Here is a 17,773-nt window from a genome sequence, read left to right on the forward strand (position 1 = left end):
TTATTATATTTATTAATGCATAATGTGTACTCCATTGTGAACAACACAGAACCAGTCATGAAGACCATACAACTCTTGAGCTTTGGCTTGAACTTGAGATTAACAAACCAACTACTTTTAGTTATGTAGACTTTACAGATATAACACAATTTTTGATTGGCTGATGGTAAAAAAACTTAATCATGGGTGCATAAACTCTCAATTGAGTGTTTTATTATCTTCAGGTCTTATTTACCATGTGCCAACATGTCTGGATCAATGCTATTCCCAAATGGATGCATATTATAAAAATTTAAAAAAAACATTATTACCTGACACTTTTCCAAACAAAGCAGTTGAATCAGCATTGGACCTTCCCTTGCCAAATAAACCAGCTGAACCAGTTGTTTCCCCTTTGCCAAACAAGGATCCAGGCTCCTTTGCCTTTTTCTCTGGACTTTCCAATGTTGAAAATAAACTCTTCTGCTGGAAAATGGAAGGTGATGTGGCAAATGCTGAACTTGTTTTGTCTTGAGATGTTGTCACCGCTCCCAATCCTGAATTAATCTTGCTTCCTGGTTGGCCTGATCCAGATGAAAAAAGTCCTGCAGGTGGCACTGTGCTTCCAGATGCTGTATTGCTAAAAAATAAACCAGACTGAGGAGCTGCTGATGTAGACTGAGTCAAAGCTGTTGCTGTCTGCTGATTTGCTGTTCCAAAAGAAGAGTTGCTGCCAAACATAGCAGGGCTGGTAGTATTTCCAAACCCACTTTGTGATGTGGTTGTCTGCTGATTTGCTGTTCCAAAGGTTGAGCCTGTACCAAATAATGCAGGGTTGCCAGTATTTCCAAACCCACTGTATGATGTGGTTGTCTGCTGATTTGCTGTTCCAAAGGTTGAGCCTGTACCAAATAATGCAGGGTTGCCAGTATTTCCAAACCCACTTTGTGATGTGGTTGTCTGCTGATTTGCTGTTCCAAAGGTTGAGCCTGTACCAAATAATGCAGGGTTGCCAGTATTTCCAAACCCACTGTATGATGTGGTTGTCTGCTCATTTGCTGTTCCAAAAGAAGAGTTACTGCCAAACATAGCAGGGCTGGTAGTATTTCCAAACCCACTTTGTGATGTGGTTGACTGCTGATTTGCTGTTCCAAAGGCTGAGACTGTACCAAATACTGCAGGGTTGCCAGTATTTCCAAACCCACTTTGTCCTGTTGATTTGGCTATGGTGTTTTGTCCAAAAGGACTTGATGTGCCAAATCCACTTTGTGCTGATGTAGTGCTCAGTCCACTTGAGGTTCCAAACCCACTTTGTGTTGTCACTGGGCTTTGACCAAAAGGACTTAATGTTCCAAATGGACTTGATGTTCCAGACCCGCTTTGTGTTGATGTAGTACTTTGACCAAATGGATGAGATGTTCCAAAGCCACTCTGAACTGATGTAGTTTGGCTAAAAGGACTCGACATATTCTGACCAAATGAACTGGTTGTTCCTAATCCACTTTGTGCTGATGTAGTATTTTGATTAAAAATACTTGATGTTCCAAAACCACTATGTGTTGATGTAGTTCCAAATCCACTTTGTGCTGATGCTGTGCTTTGATTAAATGGACCTAATGTTCCAAATCCACTTTGTGCTGCAATGGTTTGACCAAATGGGCTTGACATTCCAAATCCACTTTGTGCTGATGTGGTGCTTTGACTGAATGGATTTGATGTTCCAAATCCACTAGAGGTTGATGTTGTGCCCTGATCCAATGCAGCGCTAAATCCACTATTTGTGGATGTTGTAGATTTGCCAAAAAGACCTGTTGTTCCAAATCCAGTTCCAAAGCCACTCTGTGTTGGTGATGTTGTGTTTTGGCCAGGCATATTAGACAATCCAAACCCACTCTGAGCAGCTGGACCTTGACTAAATGCAGAGGTTGCAAATCCACTCTGAGTATTGGTCTGACTGAATGGACCTGATGCTGAGTTAGGCATACCAAACATGCTCTGGGATGATCCAATGCCTAAACCAGTCGATTTCTGCTGACCAAACTGCCCAAAACCACCAGCAGACTGCCCAAAATGGCTGCCTGATTGTTGTGTTGACTGATCAAACAAAGCATTAGACTGGGTTGCCATCTGTTGTCCAAAGCCAGCTGATGAGCCAACAGGACTGGACTGTTGCAAAGAACCAGACTGTTGGCCAAATGTACTGGACTGTCCAAAGAGAGAACCACTTTGACTGGAATTAGCAGCCTGCCCAAACATATTCTGTGGTGAAGATAGTGAACTACTACTAAATGAACCAGTGCCCACAAAACTGGAAGATCCAAAAGGACTGGCCATTTTGCTCAGCTGTCACTTTTACATGTATCCAGATCACTGTATCTGTTGAGGTTCATATGCCTGCTACATTCAAATATATAGGATGAAGTACTCTGTGACTGGTCTAAATATCTCTGCTGAAGCTTAAACTCTCTTGGATGGCATTTCTTAACTGAAAACAGATAGGAGTTTGAATCAATAATTATGATTGCTTGGCTTGATGTTTTACAACATAGCAACAAAAGTAAGTTATTAAACGGTATGATAAATTTGCTAAGGCAAAGTGCTGATCTAATAGTAGGATCGAATGAACATAATAAGGCACATTGTTGTTCCATATCTTTTCCACTAGAAATCTTCCTAGTGCTTTTCTCAAAGGCTGGCATTAGAGCAGCAAGCCAGATTGTAAATATGTGCCTTATATGATACTAATATTTGGATTTTTTTTCTTCATTTGTTTGATATTGAGTTTGCAAATATTGTAATTCATGAAAAATTGAAAAGTTAATGAGTTCTTGTCCAAGGAAGTTCCTGCCTTCACAAGAATGTCATGGTAAATGTTTTTCCTTCACAAGAATGTCATGGTGACAATTTTTCTTTCACAAGAATGTCATCTTAGCTATTTTTCCTTCACACTTCACAAGAATGTCATGGTAACTATTTTTCCTTCACAGTTCACAAGAAACTCATGGTAACTATTTTTCCTTCACAAGAATGTCATGGTAACTATTTTTCCTTCACACTTCACAAGAAACTCATGGTGACAATTTTTCCTTCACAAGAAAGTTATGGTAACTATTTTTCTTTCACAAGAAAGTCATGGTAACTATTTTTATTATGGTACAATAACTGGAAAATGTATTTTATCAATGGAAAATGAAGCATGCTCAAATTCTAGTCTAGTAAACATCACCAAAATGTTTTTCAGGCTACTCAGTTTTGAAAGAACAGGAACTGGTTATAACATCAGATATAATTAATACGATATAAAGGCAGTGTATTGACAACATATATGGGGGAAGGGCAGGTGTAAAACAAATTTTAATTATGTAATACTTATTTGTTGCTATGGTGTATGTAATACTTACTTGTTGCTATGGTGTATGTAATACATACTTGTTGCTATGGTGTAGCTTACTCTTTCCAGCATGGAAATTACCTTCATCCACATAGTGAGAAATCATGCTCACGAAGCTAACTTCCAGAAATACTTGAAAGTCTACCATGCATAACTGACCCATACGCAATCATCGTCACCTGAATTCTTCCAAGATCATTGACAACAAGAGGGTCATCAGTGTATGGTGGAGAAAAAAATCTGGCAATAACAACTGGTAAGTTTTACATCAATAAAACAAGTTTTTTGCCAAGAAGCTAAATTTTAATATCAACACTAAATTACCTGTTGCTACCGTGTTGCTGAATTTGCAGTTCAACGAGAGGCTTCTGAACCCAAAACTGGTAAAAGAAAATCAAAATTAGGAAATACTTTCACAGCAGAAATCTCTGCTCATATAAGATTGTATCTGCCTGGGCCACTTTTTGTGCAATGACCAAATAAGCAAGAAAGGCCCATTAGGTAGCAAGGCCTCATGGGCTTTAATCTTATGAATGAAAGGCTACTCTCTGTAGGGGACTGATAAAGCTCTGATAATCCACCTCAAATTAGAAGAAATATAAATATCAGCTGAGACTTTACAGGAAGGGAAAGATGATTCCTGAACAATCACAAGATAAGTAACATCACAAGGACATTATGTTAATTTGTGAGTGATTAGGTAAAATTTATGTTGATAAATACCCTACCATGATCATTTAATTTCTATTATTTGAATTTTCCACCCCTTGCTGTCAAGTCATTCAATTCCAACATCTGATTTTAAGTATTTTAAAGTTTTCTTTTATTAGACTCTTCACACTGCACCAGAATACCTAGCCCCATCTTTGCTAGCCAACGGTCATCAGTCCACTTTGTTTATCATCCATTTGGAACAAAGTGTATCAACTACCCTTGGCATGCACAGGTAACCTACAAGACAGGAGTTAATGAGGGTTACCATCTGAGCAAATATACTATACATGTTTCGGTGTTGTTGCCTTCTATGAATATTGCTCTTTCTACCCTCAATCCCCCCCTAAAAACTAAGTTAACAATCCTGCTCTCACTGGAAGATACTACTATTAGCAAACGCAGATCAGAGTGACCTACTTTTCAGGGTCAAGTGAGCAATGATACTTTTTATATAGTCATAAAGTTTAATAGGCATGTTTACATTCTGAAATCACCAGAGTCTGGCTCATTGCAAGTAGAAATGACATACATACTCTTTACATGTGCCACTGAATATTTTCACTTGTGCATTTACGTGTAAGGTCAAGAAATGTCATGTATACATTCACCTTCAACATGTACATTAGCACATGCAAGAGTTAAATTGTGCTTGTAACAGGGGTCAACATAATACAGATTTTTCCACTTTCAGCTGGGAAATCAACTGGCCCTGAAGAACTAATCCCCCTATATTTATTTAATAAAGACTTCAGATTTTGGGCCTGCAGCTGTCAAAACATATATTAATTGGCCCTCCTCGAGACCCACATGACATGGGCTAGTGGGCCAGAGGCTGAATAAACCCGTTTTAATGGCCAACCTTTCTTGCTAACTGACCATGGAAAGTTTTTGGATTGTGTGCAACTGAACCTAGTGAGATAAACAGCACAAACATAATTTCATGTTAGTTTATTCTTAGTACAAACCTCTAGATGTACAAATCAAAAAAGAGAAAAATGTTTAATTTGGATCGATGTGCAGTAATAATGCTATTTCATGCAATATTTCACTTGTGTTCTCTTTGTACAATGTGCTTTCTAAAGTACCATGATATGTAATAATGTAATTCTCATTGAACAATTCAACTGCAGGATCCAAGGTCAAATGTGAAGTGGACACAGGTCAAAATAGGATAATCAAGCTACTCTGGACATCATATATTTATAGCAACTTATTTCTTTATCAACTAACCTGCTCACATGATGTATCAAAAAAGTGCCTCAGTATTTACACATTATTAAAAACACCTGGATATTGTCATTTTTTTCTCCCTTGTTCCTGCTTGCTTCCCTTTTGACAGCCAGCTTAAATATCATGATATAGGTTGTTGTTGTTGTTGTAGGGTTTAAGAACCACCGACTCATGAGTAGCTACTGGCAAGCTTTCTCACATACCCACATTGGCGGAATCCGAGACTCGAACCCACGCAGACAGAGGTGAGATGGCAGTGATCCGTAATGGAGAGCACTTTAGACCACTTGGCCACTCGGGGCCCCACAATGGGAAAGATGATTCCTAACCCTTTCTTCTTCCTTTACAGGCTGCCAAACAGAAATGCAAACTGTAACTGCATTTAAAAGTCTAGTCTGATCACCCCAAACACAGATACAATTTGTAAAGAGGATCGAGGAACAAAAGTGGCTTTTTACTTAGAAAAGTTGGTTGGCAAATGAGAGAATCTGACTCATAAGTGCCACTTATGAACTCTGAACTGACAGCTAGTGTGTTTTGAAAACTTACGTGCGTTGGAATGGCTGCCCTGTAGCCATTGATGGTAGAAGCAGTATTGTCTCGCTTTAAAATAAGAAAAAATTCAGCCACAGCATTCACAGAGGGACAGCTAGGATTAACATGTTTCCTAATGCACCAACTGCAAAAGATTCTCCACTTGGCACAAGAGACAATGCATTCATACACTTGGTAACTTTGCTTGAAAACTTGTCCTGGTGGATAGATTGCCTGAGAGGAGCCAAGCATGAGGGAGGAGAATCTGCAGGCTGTTTTTCAAGAATATTTGCTGTGACAGAAGATCTCTCCTCTGTGACAATGTCCTGAGCTGGTCTACCAGCAGGACAAGAAGACCACTGAACCACAATCAGTGAGATTACAGAGAGGCAGAGCAGTGGAGGTCCTTCTTATTTGAAGTGCTTTAGATCATCATGAAGGGTGGGAAGGCATAACGAACAGATTATACCACTTCATTCTCAGGCTTGTTGCAAACAAATCTACCAAGGGACTTCCTGAAAATCTGAATTAAGAACCCACTATGGATTGGTGCTGAGCCCATTCTGTGAGGAGTACTTTACCTAAACTGGACAGACTGTCCTCCAAAATATTCTTTTTGTCAGGAATGTAATGAAATCAGAAGGTAATCCCATCTGAGCTTGCCCAACAACGGTAGTTCCAAACCACCATACATAAACAAGGAGCATATGTGCCTCCTTGCCCAAGATATGCTACCAGTGACATGATGCTGGTGGAGATCATTACACATCAACTTTTTATTCTGTCAATGCATCCATGTAGGGTGAAAAACAGTGACCTAATTTCCAAATTGTTGATGTGGAGGGCAGCTTCTTGAACTAGGGCTGCAATGCTTTGAAGAACATCACTGACAGACCCAGGGTGCAGTCTGGTTAATGACACTTCTTGGTTGCTGATGACTGGCCAGGAGCAGATGATGCTGGTCTCACATGTGCCATGAAGCCAAGACAGAAATGAACTCTCTCTGGGAAGCAATCCACAAGCAGCATTTTTATAAGTTCCACTGATACATAGGAAGTGTTCTCAGCACTGAGCAACATCCCTGTAGTGGTGCATAAGTGTTCTCAGCAACATCCCTGTGAGGATGCTCCATAGAAAATGTCAAAATAGCATGCAGAGATGTTTTGGACACTGCTTAAAACAAGCCCTAAAGCAAAGCTGGCAACATGTGCACTTTCCACAAATTTTGCAATGATTGATCCCTAAAATGGCCCATTGCTAATTAATCATGGAAATCACATGGTGAAATGAACGAGTCTGCATGCATTAATTACATCATGTGAATGAGGCGTTAAGCTCAATATCTCAGTATTTCCACTGAACTCAGATGACATAAAAATCAAACTGAATTTGTTTTGAATTTCAGTTCCAATCCTTGCACAACATAAAATAAATGACTCAAAAGCAAAACTGTCCATCACATTTTTATATGGAGCAAAATATTTCAAATTCAAGGACATTCAATGACCTTGGTGAAAAACCAATGACTTTCAAGGCCTTTAGTTTCTCAATGACTTTCAATGACCCTTAATGACTGTAAGAATCCTGTTAATTCTGGTGATGAAGCAAAACTCTAGGAAGGTAATATGATAATAATAAAAAGGAATACTATCTCACCAACTTGGATAATGCAAAAATAGTTTGTATACCACTAAATGCACAAATGACTAAGAACACTGGTGTGATACTGCAAGTTCAAACTCAGCATGAAACATACTAAAAGGAAAATCAATTTCCTGATGTACTAAATTGAATTAATAAGTGGGAGGTCACAAAACAATCTGAAGTCTATAAAAAATAATACCATATATACTCACTTCTAAGTCTACCTTTTGTGTTCACTGAAATTCAACTGAAGCAGAGTAGGGGTCATCTTAAATGCACAATAAAAAAAATCTTGGGGTAATGTTGGAAACTTGATGTTTGCATTATACTGTCAATTCAAATATTTTTTATGTTATTATGCCACTTTTCACAAATGCATAATGGTATGCACTGTGTTGATCCATTTCATGATGGTATTAGACATACAATACTTGTATCTACAGTTATTTGAATTTTAATAAATTTGAAAATAACATTACCAGTAAATTAAATACTACACATTGTAAAGTGACAGCCCTCAATGTTGATTACTGTGGGTGTTTACTAGCAAAAATACTGCTTCCCTTTTCATGCAAGTCCGAACAACCTGTATATGTATTAATAAATGTGTTTTGCTGTATCAACACTGCGTTAGATGCAACTAAGTTTTTGAATTTAATTTGTATAATCTCTTTTCATCTCTTAGATCTAACTTAATTTAATTCCTGTGTGATATTTTCTAAGTTTTCTGCCAGTGCACATGGCCTGAAAAGTCGTGGCATGTAAAGGCTGCTCTCACTTTGTTTTCATGTTGATAAAATTTTTGATTGTGCTGCGAATTTAAAGCTTGTTCAGTGCCAAGGAAAGTTTTACAACTTCATGTGCTTGTATGACCTTACTCCTGTGGCTTGAAAAGGCAGTGAGCCCTTTGTTTACCCTTTGATCAACTGTGAGTTTGATACCTGCTCAGTGTCAAGTAACAGAGGGTGTTTATTTGAACTCTCTGTGATCTTGCTTCACAACTGACACATGTTCAGTTGCATCCTTTAACAGACTGTATGATCAAAGTATTACTTATTGAGATGAACCTAAGACTGTACATAAGTACACATAGTGAAGCCAAAGAAACAGTCAAATGATATTTATGATGACTATGCAATTTAGGATTTCAGAGCTTTATCGAGATAATGAGGATGAATATTTTGACTTTGTACCAGATGATATCAGACAGCTACATTTATAGGATACTTAGAATAAAATTTTTGCACTTAACATCCATTTGTATTAAGGATGGAATTAACATATTACAGGATACTGTGAATTAGGTCATTATCAACTAGAATTTCTATACTGGTATCTGACCTAAAACTGAAGTTATCAATTTATCATATAAATGGACTTAAACTGTCAAGCAATATACATGTGTAGTTTTTGAACCCTATGCATCCCTTAATCCCTCCATACATATCTGTAACAGTTGTCCATACAATATTACAGTAAAATGAAATCACAAAATTTGGCCCTATATGAAGTATTAAATCAAAATGTTTGAACTGCATCACACATACAGTTCCATAATTGGACTTGTCTTTAAGCATGAATTTAAGCTTTTTATGTGAATGTTTTCTTTATTTGAATGTCCAATAAAATCGTCAGTTTTTATGAAACTTGTGAGACTTTCTGATAGCCATATATTTAATCACGTGTTGCAACACTGTTTCAACATTCTTTTTTACCAAGCTGTTTTGTGTCTTGTGATCTACACTAGGAAAACAAAGTTATGGGGATTATGAATATATGTTTGCTGCTGTTCTAGGAATGCATCCTAAACTGAACTGTTAACTTTGACAGCCATTGTGTGCAATTTTGTCGTTTCATAAGGTTTCTTGTTGAAAAGTGAATATTTATGTATACATGCCCTTATAGTATGCATGTTTTCATAGTTCGGTGTTTACCTACTGCTGCTATCCTAGGATTGCATACTATATTGTACTATTAACTTTTACCACCATTATGTGTAGTTTTGTTGTGGTATAAGGTTTCTTGTTGAAAAGTGAATATCTATTTATGCATGTTTGTATAGTTTGGTACTTATTTGCAGCTGTTATTCTAGTATTGCATATTATATTGTAATGTTAAATTTATTTGACAGCCATTATGTGCAGTATTACTCTAAGGTATATGTGAGGAACTTGATATTAGAATTTAATATTCATGTATTATCACTAATTATTGTTATTATTAATAGATTTATAAATCTGATATTGCGTTAACGTTATTTTGTCTTTTGCTGTTAATGCTAGTTAGAAATTTTACCTTTTCTTCTTGTCTGTCTATCCCACCATAACAATTTAGCACAAAAAAAAGAACCCCATAATTCTCTTCCAATTTTGACTTGATCTTCATTGCAACCACAATGCAATAATGGTGCCTACAAGACACTCAATAGAGCAAACATCTATTTCGAGCTTAAATTATATCAATAAAAGGGGCCCAGAGCGGCTGAGTGGTCTCAAGAGCTCTACATTACAGATCACTGCCATCTCACCTCTGTCTGCGTGGGTTCGAGTCTAGGATTCAGCCAACGTGGGTATGTGAGAAAGCTTACCAGTAGCTTCTCGTGGGTTGGTGGATATTCCCAGGTTCTTCCTCCACCATTAATACTGGCCATCATGCATAGCCTATCATGTGCTAAAAAAATGGCGTTAAACCCCACAACAATATCAATAAAAATAAACTAGCTAACACATGTATTAACGATACTGAATGTACGTGAAACAGGAAAGAAGTCAATCGTCTTTGCAAATGAAAATATTTATCCAACGTTAATGGAATCATCATTACTTAATCAAGGCATTACCATGACAAAGTTGGCATGCACAAGTCACATGAAGGTTACGCTAACTTGCATTAAGTCTTTAGATGTTATAACAAAGATGTTATTGATTAGCTTTATTTAGAATGTTTTCTTTCAAAATTAGTATTTGCCCGATTTGAACTTTCTTACATTCAGTAACTTGCGTTATTTTCTTCTTTGTTCATTTTACACAAACAGGTAGTAGCACGTCGCAATTAATTCCATAATCACTCACGTACAAGTGTGACATACTGCACAATGTTACTTTACTGCACAGTATTTATAGATATTTCAGAATATAACATAAGGATTTTATATTTATATATTAGTTACTTTTATTATACATAATAATAGTAATTAGTAATTGATACATAAATAGGCCTTTTGGGGTTGGGCCATTTTGGACTGGGCCTTTTCAACACTAGTCCGTTTTGGCCATGGGTTCTTTAATAACAGGCCATTTTGACCCTGATCCTTATATATGATATTGTGCTTCTGTGTTTTCAATGCATTCCAGTGTTTCTATGCATGGAAAAATTATACCCATTAATGAAATAATCGATGTTGAACGGATACATGGCCTGTATAACTTTTACTATAAATACAAACAATGCATCACTTAACAATCGGGACACCTGGAAAGAAGATAGGATAAATGCGCATGGTCCAGTGACACAAGATTGATTTCAGACAAATTCTTAGGCCTTGCCTAAACCCACAGGTGCTCGACGCAAGCTTGATGTTAAGAAAAAAAAACAATCATCTAAAGGAAAAAAATCATACAGAGCGACAAAAATACCTTAGATTACCCCCATGACACGTTCTGACATAGGACCCTCTCTATCATAATATATAAGAGAGAAGGTACGGAACTTCCAAATACTTCACTCCACCCATGACCCTTGATTTCCTTCTGCTGTTTCCATCTTTAAAGGCAAACGACCATACTATATGGCTTGTTTTACTCCGGAGATATTTTTCTATTCATCAAGCCATCATTGAGTTTTATGCTTTGTACAAAACTGAAATTACGGGCTCTGAAACGTGGCATTTTTGCAAAGTCTTACTGCTGAGACAAGTCCGTGCTCCTGTGATAATAAGTATAACCTTTTGAGCCAATCATATTTCGGCATTGATGTTAGTGCCGCATAGTTTGCCTCTTTTGAAAATAGAGATGCATGTATACGATGTGTTGTGCAGTGAAGAAGACAATGTATAATTCTTGCATGGAACAGGATTCCTAAAGTTGAATCGAGTTAATGGTAAGTAAAAAACTTACTTTTGCATCTACCACTGTTCTGTAATTCAAGAAGGGATGCACCATAGAGTTTAAAACATTGTCTATATAACTCTTGTCACCGGTTTTCACATGTGCACGGACTAGTCCACAATTAACATTTTTTTCGAAAATCGCGCATTTTGGAGTCCGTAACTTCAGTTTTGTACAACGCAGAAAAGTCAATGATGGCTTGATGGATAGAAAAATATCTCAGGAGTAAAACAAGCCATACAGTATGGTCGTGTGTCTTTGAAGACGGAAATAGCAGAAGGAAATTGAGGGTCATGGGTGGAGCGAAGTATTTGGAAGTTCTGTACCTTCTCTTTTATGTATTATGATAGAGAAGGTCCTATGTCAGAACGGGTCATGGGGGTAATCTAAGGTATTTTTATCACTCTGTATGATTTTTTATTTTAGATGATTTTTTTTTATCTTAACATCAAGCTCGCGTCGAGTACCTGTGTCTAAACCTACAGAAAAAAGTACTAATTACAAGCTTAAAGCTTTGCAGCAACCTTGTTTATGGTTCACACGTTATAATCACAGGCACATGATTCGGGGGTGGGGGGACTAAGGTGTACACTTACCAATTAATACTCTGTTAATTGGTGAGTGTACACTTTAGTTTCCCTATGAATCAAGTGCCTGTCCCTGTGGTTAGGCCTATAATGCAAATGACGAAATTGTGTAACTCGCACTTCCACTTCCAATTCAGTCTACTCTCAGAAAGAATGATTATTATCCTTCCTTATAACGTACCTTGCTCTTTTCCTACCACTTTAATTTCTTTGATTCTAAATGCATTTTGCTTTGTCTTTAATTATAACTTTAAACAACCCACATAACACTTAAAACCGTTTGCACAATAGCCGAACTGGCAACTGTAAATACTTCCGCCAAAAGTGATATAATCCCGCAGCAACCATTGCAAAATAAATTGACTCAGAGCTTCCTGTTCAAATTTTTATGAGATACGTTTAATTTCCTGGTCATATTTTGGAAGCAAACCAATTGTGATACTTTTAAAAATAAAACCGTTGTTGAAGAATATTTACTGCGTGACTATCATAGCCAGCATGGCTGGTTTCCTGTCAAGAAGTACGGAGACGATTAAAACGTGGATTCAGTGGTCATGGAGTTATTTATGGGCTGTATGGTTCTTATTGGTTGTATTTGTGGTTTACATATTACGAGGACCTCTCAAGCTGAGTGAAAACATATCATATGGTATGTATGATTTGCGCCGGTCGAAACGTCAAAGCATTTGTCACACTTTGTAACTCACGCAATTTAAAAGTTTGTGATCATTTTGCAATATTTATGCACACTAGTAATGTAGCTAACATCGTTCATTTTTGCACAAGACATCTGCATGTCTGTATTGCTGCACTAAGTATGCAACTTGCCTATAATACCTTCCGATGCCCTCTATCCCAAGGGAAGCAACTCTGACCATGTGAAATGGGCAAAGCTTACACCTGGCCCTGTCATTAACAGCAACAGCGTAATGTCATTACGAAACGTGCAAATGTTTTTCACAGAGCCCATGCGAAGGGAAAGTTTATGTGTTGATTTAAATGACTAGCATGTGAGTTGTTGGGACCTTAATGTTAAAATGTTTCTGATCTTAACACAGTTGGGGACATGCCACCCATCAACACTTTATTTTAAAGTCCTGCATTACATGTAACTAATATATGCTACAATTGAAGACACCCATTTAATAGAACATATTGTACATCGACATAAGCAGGACATACTTAACAACAGGACTTAAATTAATTCACACTTTGTAAGTCACCTTGAACATCTCACAAGGAATGATCTGGGTAAGAGATCTTAAGTAAGGCTTATAGGTGATGACTCCTTGCAAATTAGAAAAGGGGAATCTGACTGAAATTTTGAAGAAACTGTCCACCAGTTAATCTTCCAGCTACAAAGGCAGTTATAGATTTGTTTTGAATGGGTTTTTATATCTCTCGCCTGTAAATGACTACTTGCGACAAAAAATGGATGTCCATTATTACTATCAACATTATTCTACCCCATGATTATTTCAATCAAATATGAAACTACTTCTACACATTTTTCAATTAAAAATCATGTGATGTAACTCACATTTATTTAACATTTTATATATATATGTGTTCGTAATATAATACAATGTTATTGAATTCATGGAAATGGAAAAAACAAATCCAACAAAATTGATATTTTTACATCAGAAAATATTATGGAATAAAATACTTAAGCAAAATGGACAGAGAAAAAGATTACCTTTTGAGTGAATAAATAGATGCATATCACAATAGGTTTTTATGATTTTATACTGTAGTTTGTATGCATATGAGAAATAAAGAAAATCACAAATACAGAGAAACACCACCATATACAGTTCAAAATATGCATGCTTATCATCGAAAATGTTTGATAGAGAAATATGGGAATAATAATAATAATAATACTGCTTAATTTATAGCATTTAACTGAATTGCCAATAGTAGATGCTAATTGACCAGTAAAAATGCATATATGCATGCCCTTCTCCTGTCCAACACTCTAGTCAGTGTGTTCTTCTCGCTTGCAATTTCCCATATAAACCTGTTGATTGGGGACAAATATTTCTTGCAACTTGTTTAAAGTGTATTTCTACGACCACCCCTTCCTCAAGTTTGGAGCTTTGACAATCCTTTCAGTGCATCTCATAATATGCACATGCCTGCTATACCATGTTTACATATATTACACTGTTCTCAGTACATGTATATTGTCGTTCATATATATCACAGTACAGTGCGACCCCGCTATAACACAATAGTTGGAGTCCATAATACCCAACTGTGTTGTTACCATCCAAGTCAGTTAGCTGAAGAAAATGATGCATTTACTTAAAATATGGCATGCAGTGGGTGGGTGGATAATAAAAGCAGGCACAAAAATATGTGCTTTTGATTAAATAAAACAAATTAGTCTGAAAAACACTTGTATATTATAATACTGACAACTTGCATTTGTGTAGTACAATCCATAATCCATTAAGTACTGTACATGTATATAATAAATTCATGAATTCAAATATAAATCACATGTTATAGACTTCATATATGACTCACATCCCGTTTGAAAACACAGATAACTTGAATTTATTTTTAAAAATGATAGTTCTAGTTTTAATCTATATCCGATTGTTAATTAACAATAAACTACATTTGTCGCAAGTAGCACATGGCTATAGATGTTTACATGCTTCATGTACATGTACTTCAAATAGTCCTAGATTTTGGTCAGTTTGAGACAGTATCATCTTGCCGAAGCTACCCAGGGGATGAGGCTATTGATAGGGAAATGAAACTGGAACACGTTGAAAAGTTTAACAAACATCATTGCAAGATACCTTATCTTCAGTTAACTTGACAGCTACGTATGTATGGTTTGAAAAGATTGGAAATTTATTTGCATTTTATGCTGCCATTGGTAGCGACCGTAAGCATAATTTTTTTCCGGATAAAATGAAACTTTCATGGCACAGTAAATGTGTTCTAGTCACTTTAGAAAATGCAACATTCTCTCAGATTCCTATGCTTTTATTTTAGCTTGGTGCTGACTTCTTTCAGTGAAAGGTTATTTGTTTTTGTCAAGATTTGTTGGCTTCCATTGATGAAGGTTGCACGTGTTATTGAAGTTACTGTTAAAGGACACCTTTGGAGGACCAGACAGATGTGCATTTCTTATTGTGTTGGCAACATCAAATAATTGTTGAACATTGATTGAGACTGAATTTTTGTCTTCATTTGCTTAGCATTTATACAGAATGATCTGTGCTTCAAATTTCTTTTGAAGTTTTGACAAAGCTATCTTTTCTCTGTACATTTTAAAAACAAATGGAATTAGCTTTTGTTTGGTCAGTCATAGCAGTTACTTTTCCTGCCTTCAGAAGTTGGTCAGCTGTAGCTAGACCCAGTAGCATAAGGAGACCAACATGTAGATCTTGGGGTTTTGTTGGTTTTTTTTGTTTGTTTGCTTTTGTCATGTTTCTGGTGGTAGAGTGATGCTGCTTCCATGCATGCATCAGAAATTATATTTTAAAAACACGGCCAACAGACGATGAATACATGGGTGTTCTGTTCTGACACTGATTACTATAGAAAATATGAGTGTTCTGAAGGATTTAATTCTATGAGTGAAAAGAAGAGGAATTCGACTTACCATCCACATATAAAGGTCAGTCAAAATGTATTAATTACTAGCAATCAGCCAGTAAACCGAGACTGAGTGTTTTGTCCGAAAGAGCTATTATGAGATAGTGCCTTGTCGAGTTGGCTTGTGCTAGCAGAAATGTTATTTAAAAAAATAATAAAAAATGCAGAGATCTCACAGCATACCATACTAAGGCCAGATGTCAGAGTAAGTGGATTATGATATAGCAATGCACTGTTGAGATAGTTTGTCAGCATCAACAAAGAATTTGTTTATCTAACAATGGATAAATTCCAGTGCATTTTATATCAAGTTTGCAGCTTCCTTTCATGATGCTTCTGATTTCTTCACTCCAAACCCAAGGTTATATATACAGTTTTAACAATAATAATTAATAATTTTGGTTAAAAAAATTCGCCAGATGGTGTAATTTGTCACCAGTCGGGAATATAAATTGCAGTTTGTGATGTTGGCGAAGCCCATCGTGATCCCTGGATAAACTTTTAACACATTATTTTTTGTACTTTTAAGATGAAAAGATATTTTTTTCAAGTGTTAGAAAAATACATATAATTTTATATATATGTATATGAAATTGCAGGAGCCACATCACAATCATTTTATATTAGAATTCATACACAATCTCTTCTCCAGAAATGGTAATAAACTTTTTACACATTACTTTTTGTACTTTTTGAGAAAGAACAAAAAATTCATGTATGAGAAAAGTACATTATATGAAATTTCAGGAACCCACCACTATCATGTGATATCCAGATTTGTGTTATAATGGAGCAGGGTCACACTGTACTCATTATAATGTGGTCAGCAGTTATGCACCCCCCACTACCACATTATAATGAGAGAGAGCTCTATCAAGCTGTAGTGGCAACAGGGTGATTAACTTGAAAATGTTTGTCGCCATTTCAAATTTCAGGTCATAGAGTGCTAATGCAAGTAATTTGTTACTTCGGATATTAAGAGCAGAAATCCGTTCATCAGAGAATTAATGATAAAATATTTTTTTTTTTAAAAATGTTTCAGTGAAGGTAAATTAAACTGTTTTGGATGGAAGTTGGTCTTTTGGACTGTGAATTTTTTTTACATTATTGACTGACTTTTATGAGGAGTTCATAGTTGGACTGGTACTTAAAATCTTATTTAATTGCTACAATTTTTGCGTAGGTTTGACACAGCTCAAGTTGATGCCCAAATTGCTTGCTTACATGTTTAATCAGTTATGTGAAAGTTACTTTTGATCTCTGAATCATTACCTTCTTACCAATCTCTGTAAAATTTACAAGCAAAGCATACTGGTTTTAAACAAATTGTTTTTGCCCATTAGTGAGTGCATCACATATTATCTTCATCCAGATAAAAGAGCCAGAATGAGTTTAGAAATGTTTCAAATACTGAATAAAAATAATAAGGACTTTGTTTAGCACCTAATCTTTAGAAGCTCTATGCACTTTACAACATTAGACAACACCTAAAGCATAAAAAAAACATAAAACAAACACCATGAAATTAAAAAAACATAAAACATGCTGAAAATATTTAAGGTAGGAAACAGTATTAGGTCTTTAAGTTTGTTCTTGCAGTCGAAATAGGCGAGTTTTAAGAGCACTCTTGAATGAGATCACTGTGTCTTTGTGTCTAAGTTCAGTGGGCAATTCGTTTTATGTTGCTGGGCCCTGGTATGCAAAAGAACATTGTCCACATGACTTTGTTTTCATAGTGGGAATAATGAGTATATGATTGTCAGAAGAGGAGTGTAAGTATCTTGCTGGTGTGTACACATAGATGAGGTCGGATAGGTATGTTGGACTGGAGTCCATCAGTGAAACATAGCACGAAGAACAAATGTTGGATAGCCATTTTAGGGTACAGAGCAGGGGGGAAGTGTGCTCTGATCATGGTACCCTAAGGATGATCCAAGCAGCTGTGTTTTGAAGTTTCTGGAGTAGAT

At 36.3% G+C, this 17,773-nt stretch overlaps 2 protein-coding genes across 5 annotated transcripts in view; one reads left to right on the forward strand and one right to left on the reverse strand.

The window, feature by feature from the left end:
* The window catches only part of LOC149787988 (germinal-center associated nuclear protein-like), a 157,204-nt gene extending 144,708 nt beyond the window's left edge, over positions 1 to 12,496 (reverse strand). The window contains exons 1-3 of one of the 2 annotated variants that reach the window (XM_089974265.1): positions 12,367 to 12,496; positions 3,695 to 3,750; positions 312 to 2,464 (exon numbers count right to left, since the gene is read on the reverse strand). In XM_089974265.1, coding sequence (XP_089830391.1) covers positions 312 to 2,313 — 2,002 coding nt within the window. In that variant the 5' untranslated portion in view covers positions 2,314 to 2,464; positions 3,695 to 3,750; positions 12,367 to 12,496. The remainder of the gene's footprint in view (positions 1 to 311; positions 2,465 to 3,694; positions 3,751 to 12,366) is intronic. The other variant, XM_089974266.1, reaches the window with a different exon arrangement.
* Positions 12,497 to 12,677: 181 nt separating this feature from the next.
* LOC149787989 (suppressor of tumorigenicity 7 protein homolog) overlaps positions 12,678 to 17,773 on the forward strand; it is a 132,042-nt gene continuing 126,946 nt past the window's right edge. For all 3 annotated transcript variants that reach the window (XM_089974267.1, XM_089974269.1, XM_089974268.1), the window contains exon 1: positions 12,678 to 12,834. In XM_089974267.1, the coding sequence (XP_089830393.1) occupies positions 12,684 to 12,834 (151 nt within the window). In that variant the 5' untranslated portion in view covers positions 12,678 to 12,683. The remainder of the gene's footprint in view (positions 12,835 to 17,773) is intronic.

This window comes from Sinohyriopsis cumingii, chromosome 11 (assembly GCF_028554795.1).
Source record: "Sinohyriopsis cumingii isolate HCF-2022 chromosome 11, ASM2855479v2, whole genome shotgun sequence".
NCBI classification, from domain to species: Eukaryota; Metazoa; Mollusca; class Bivalvia; order Unionida; family Unionidae; genus Sinohyriopsis; species Sinohyriopsis cumingii.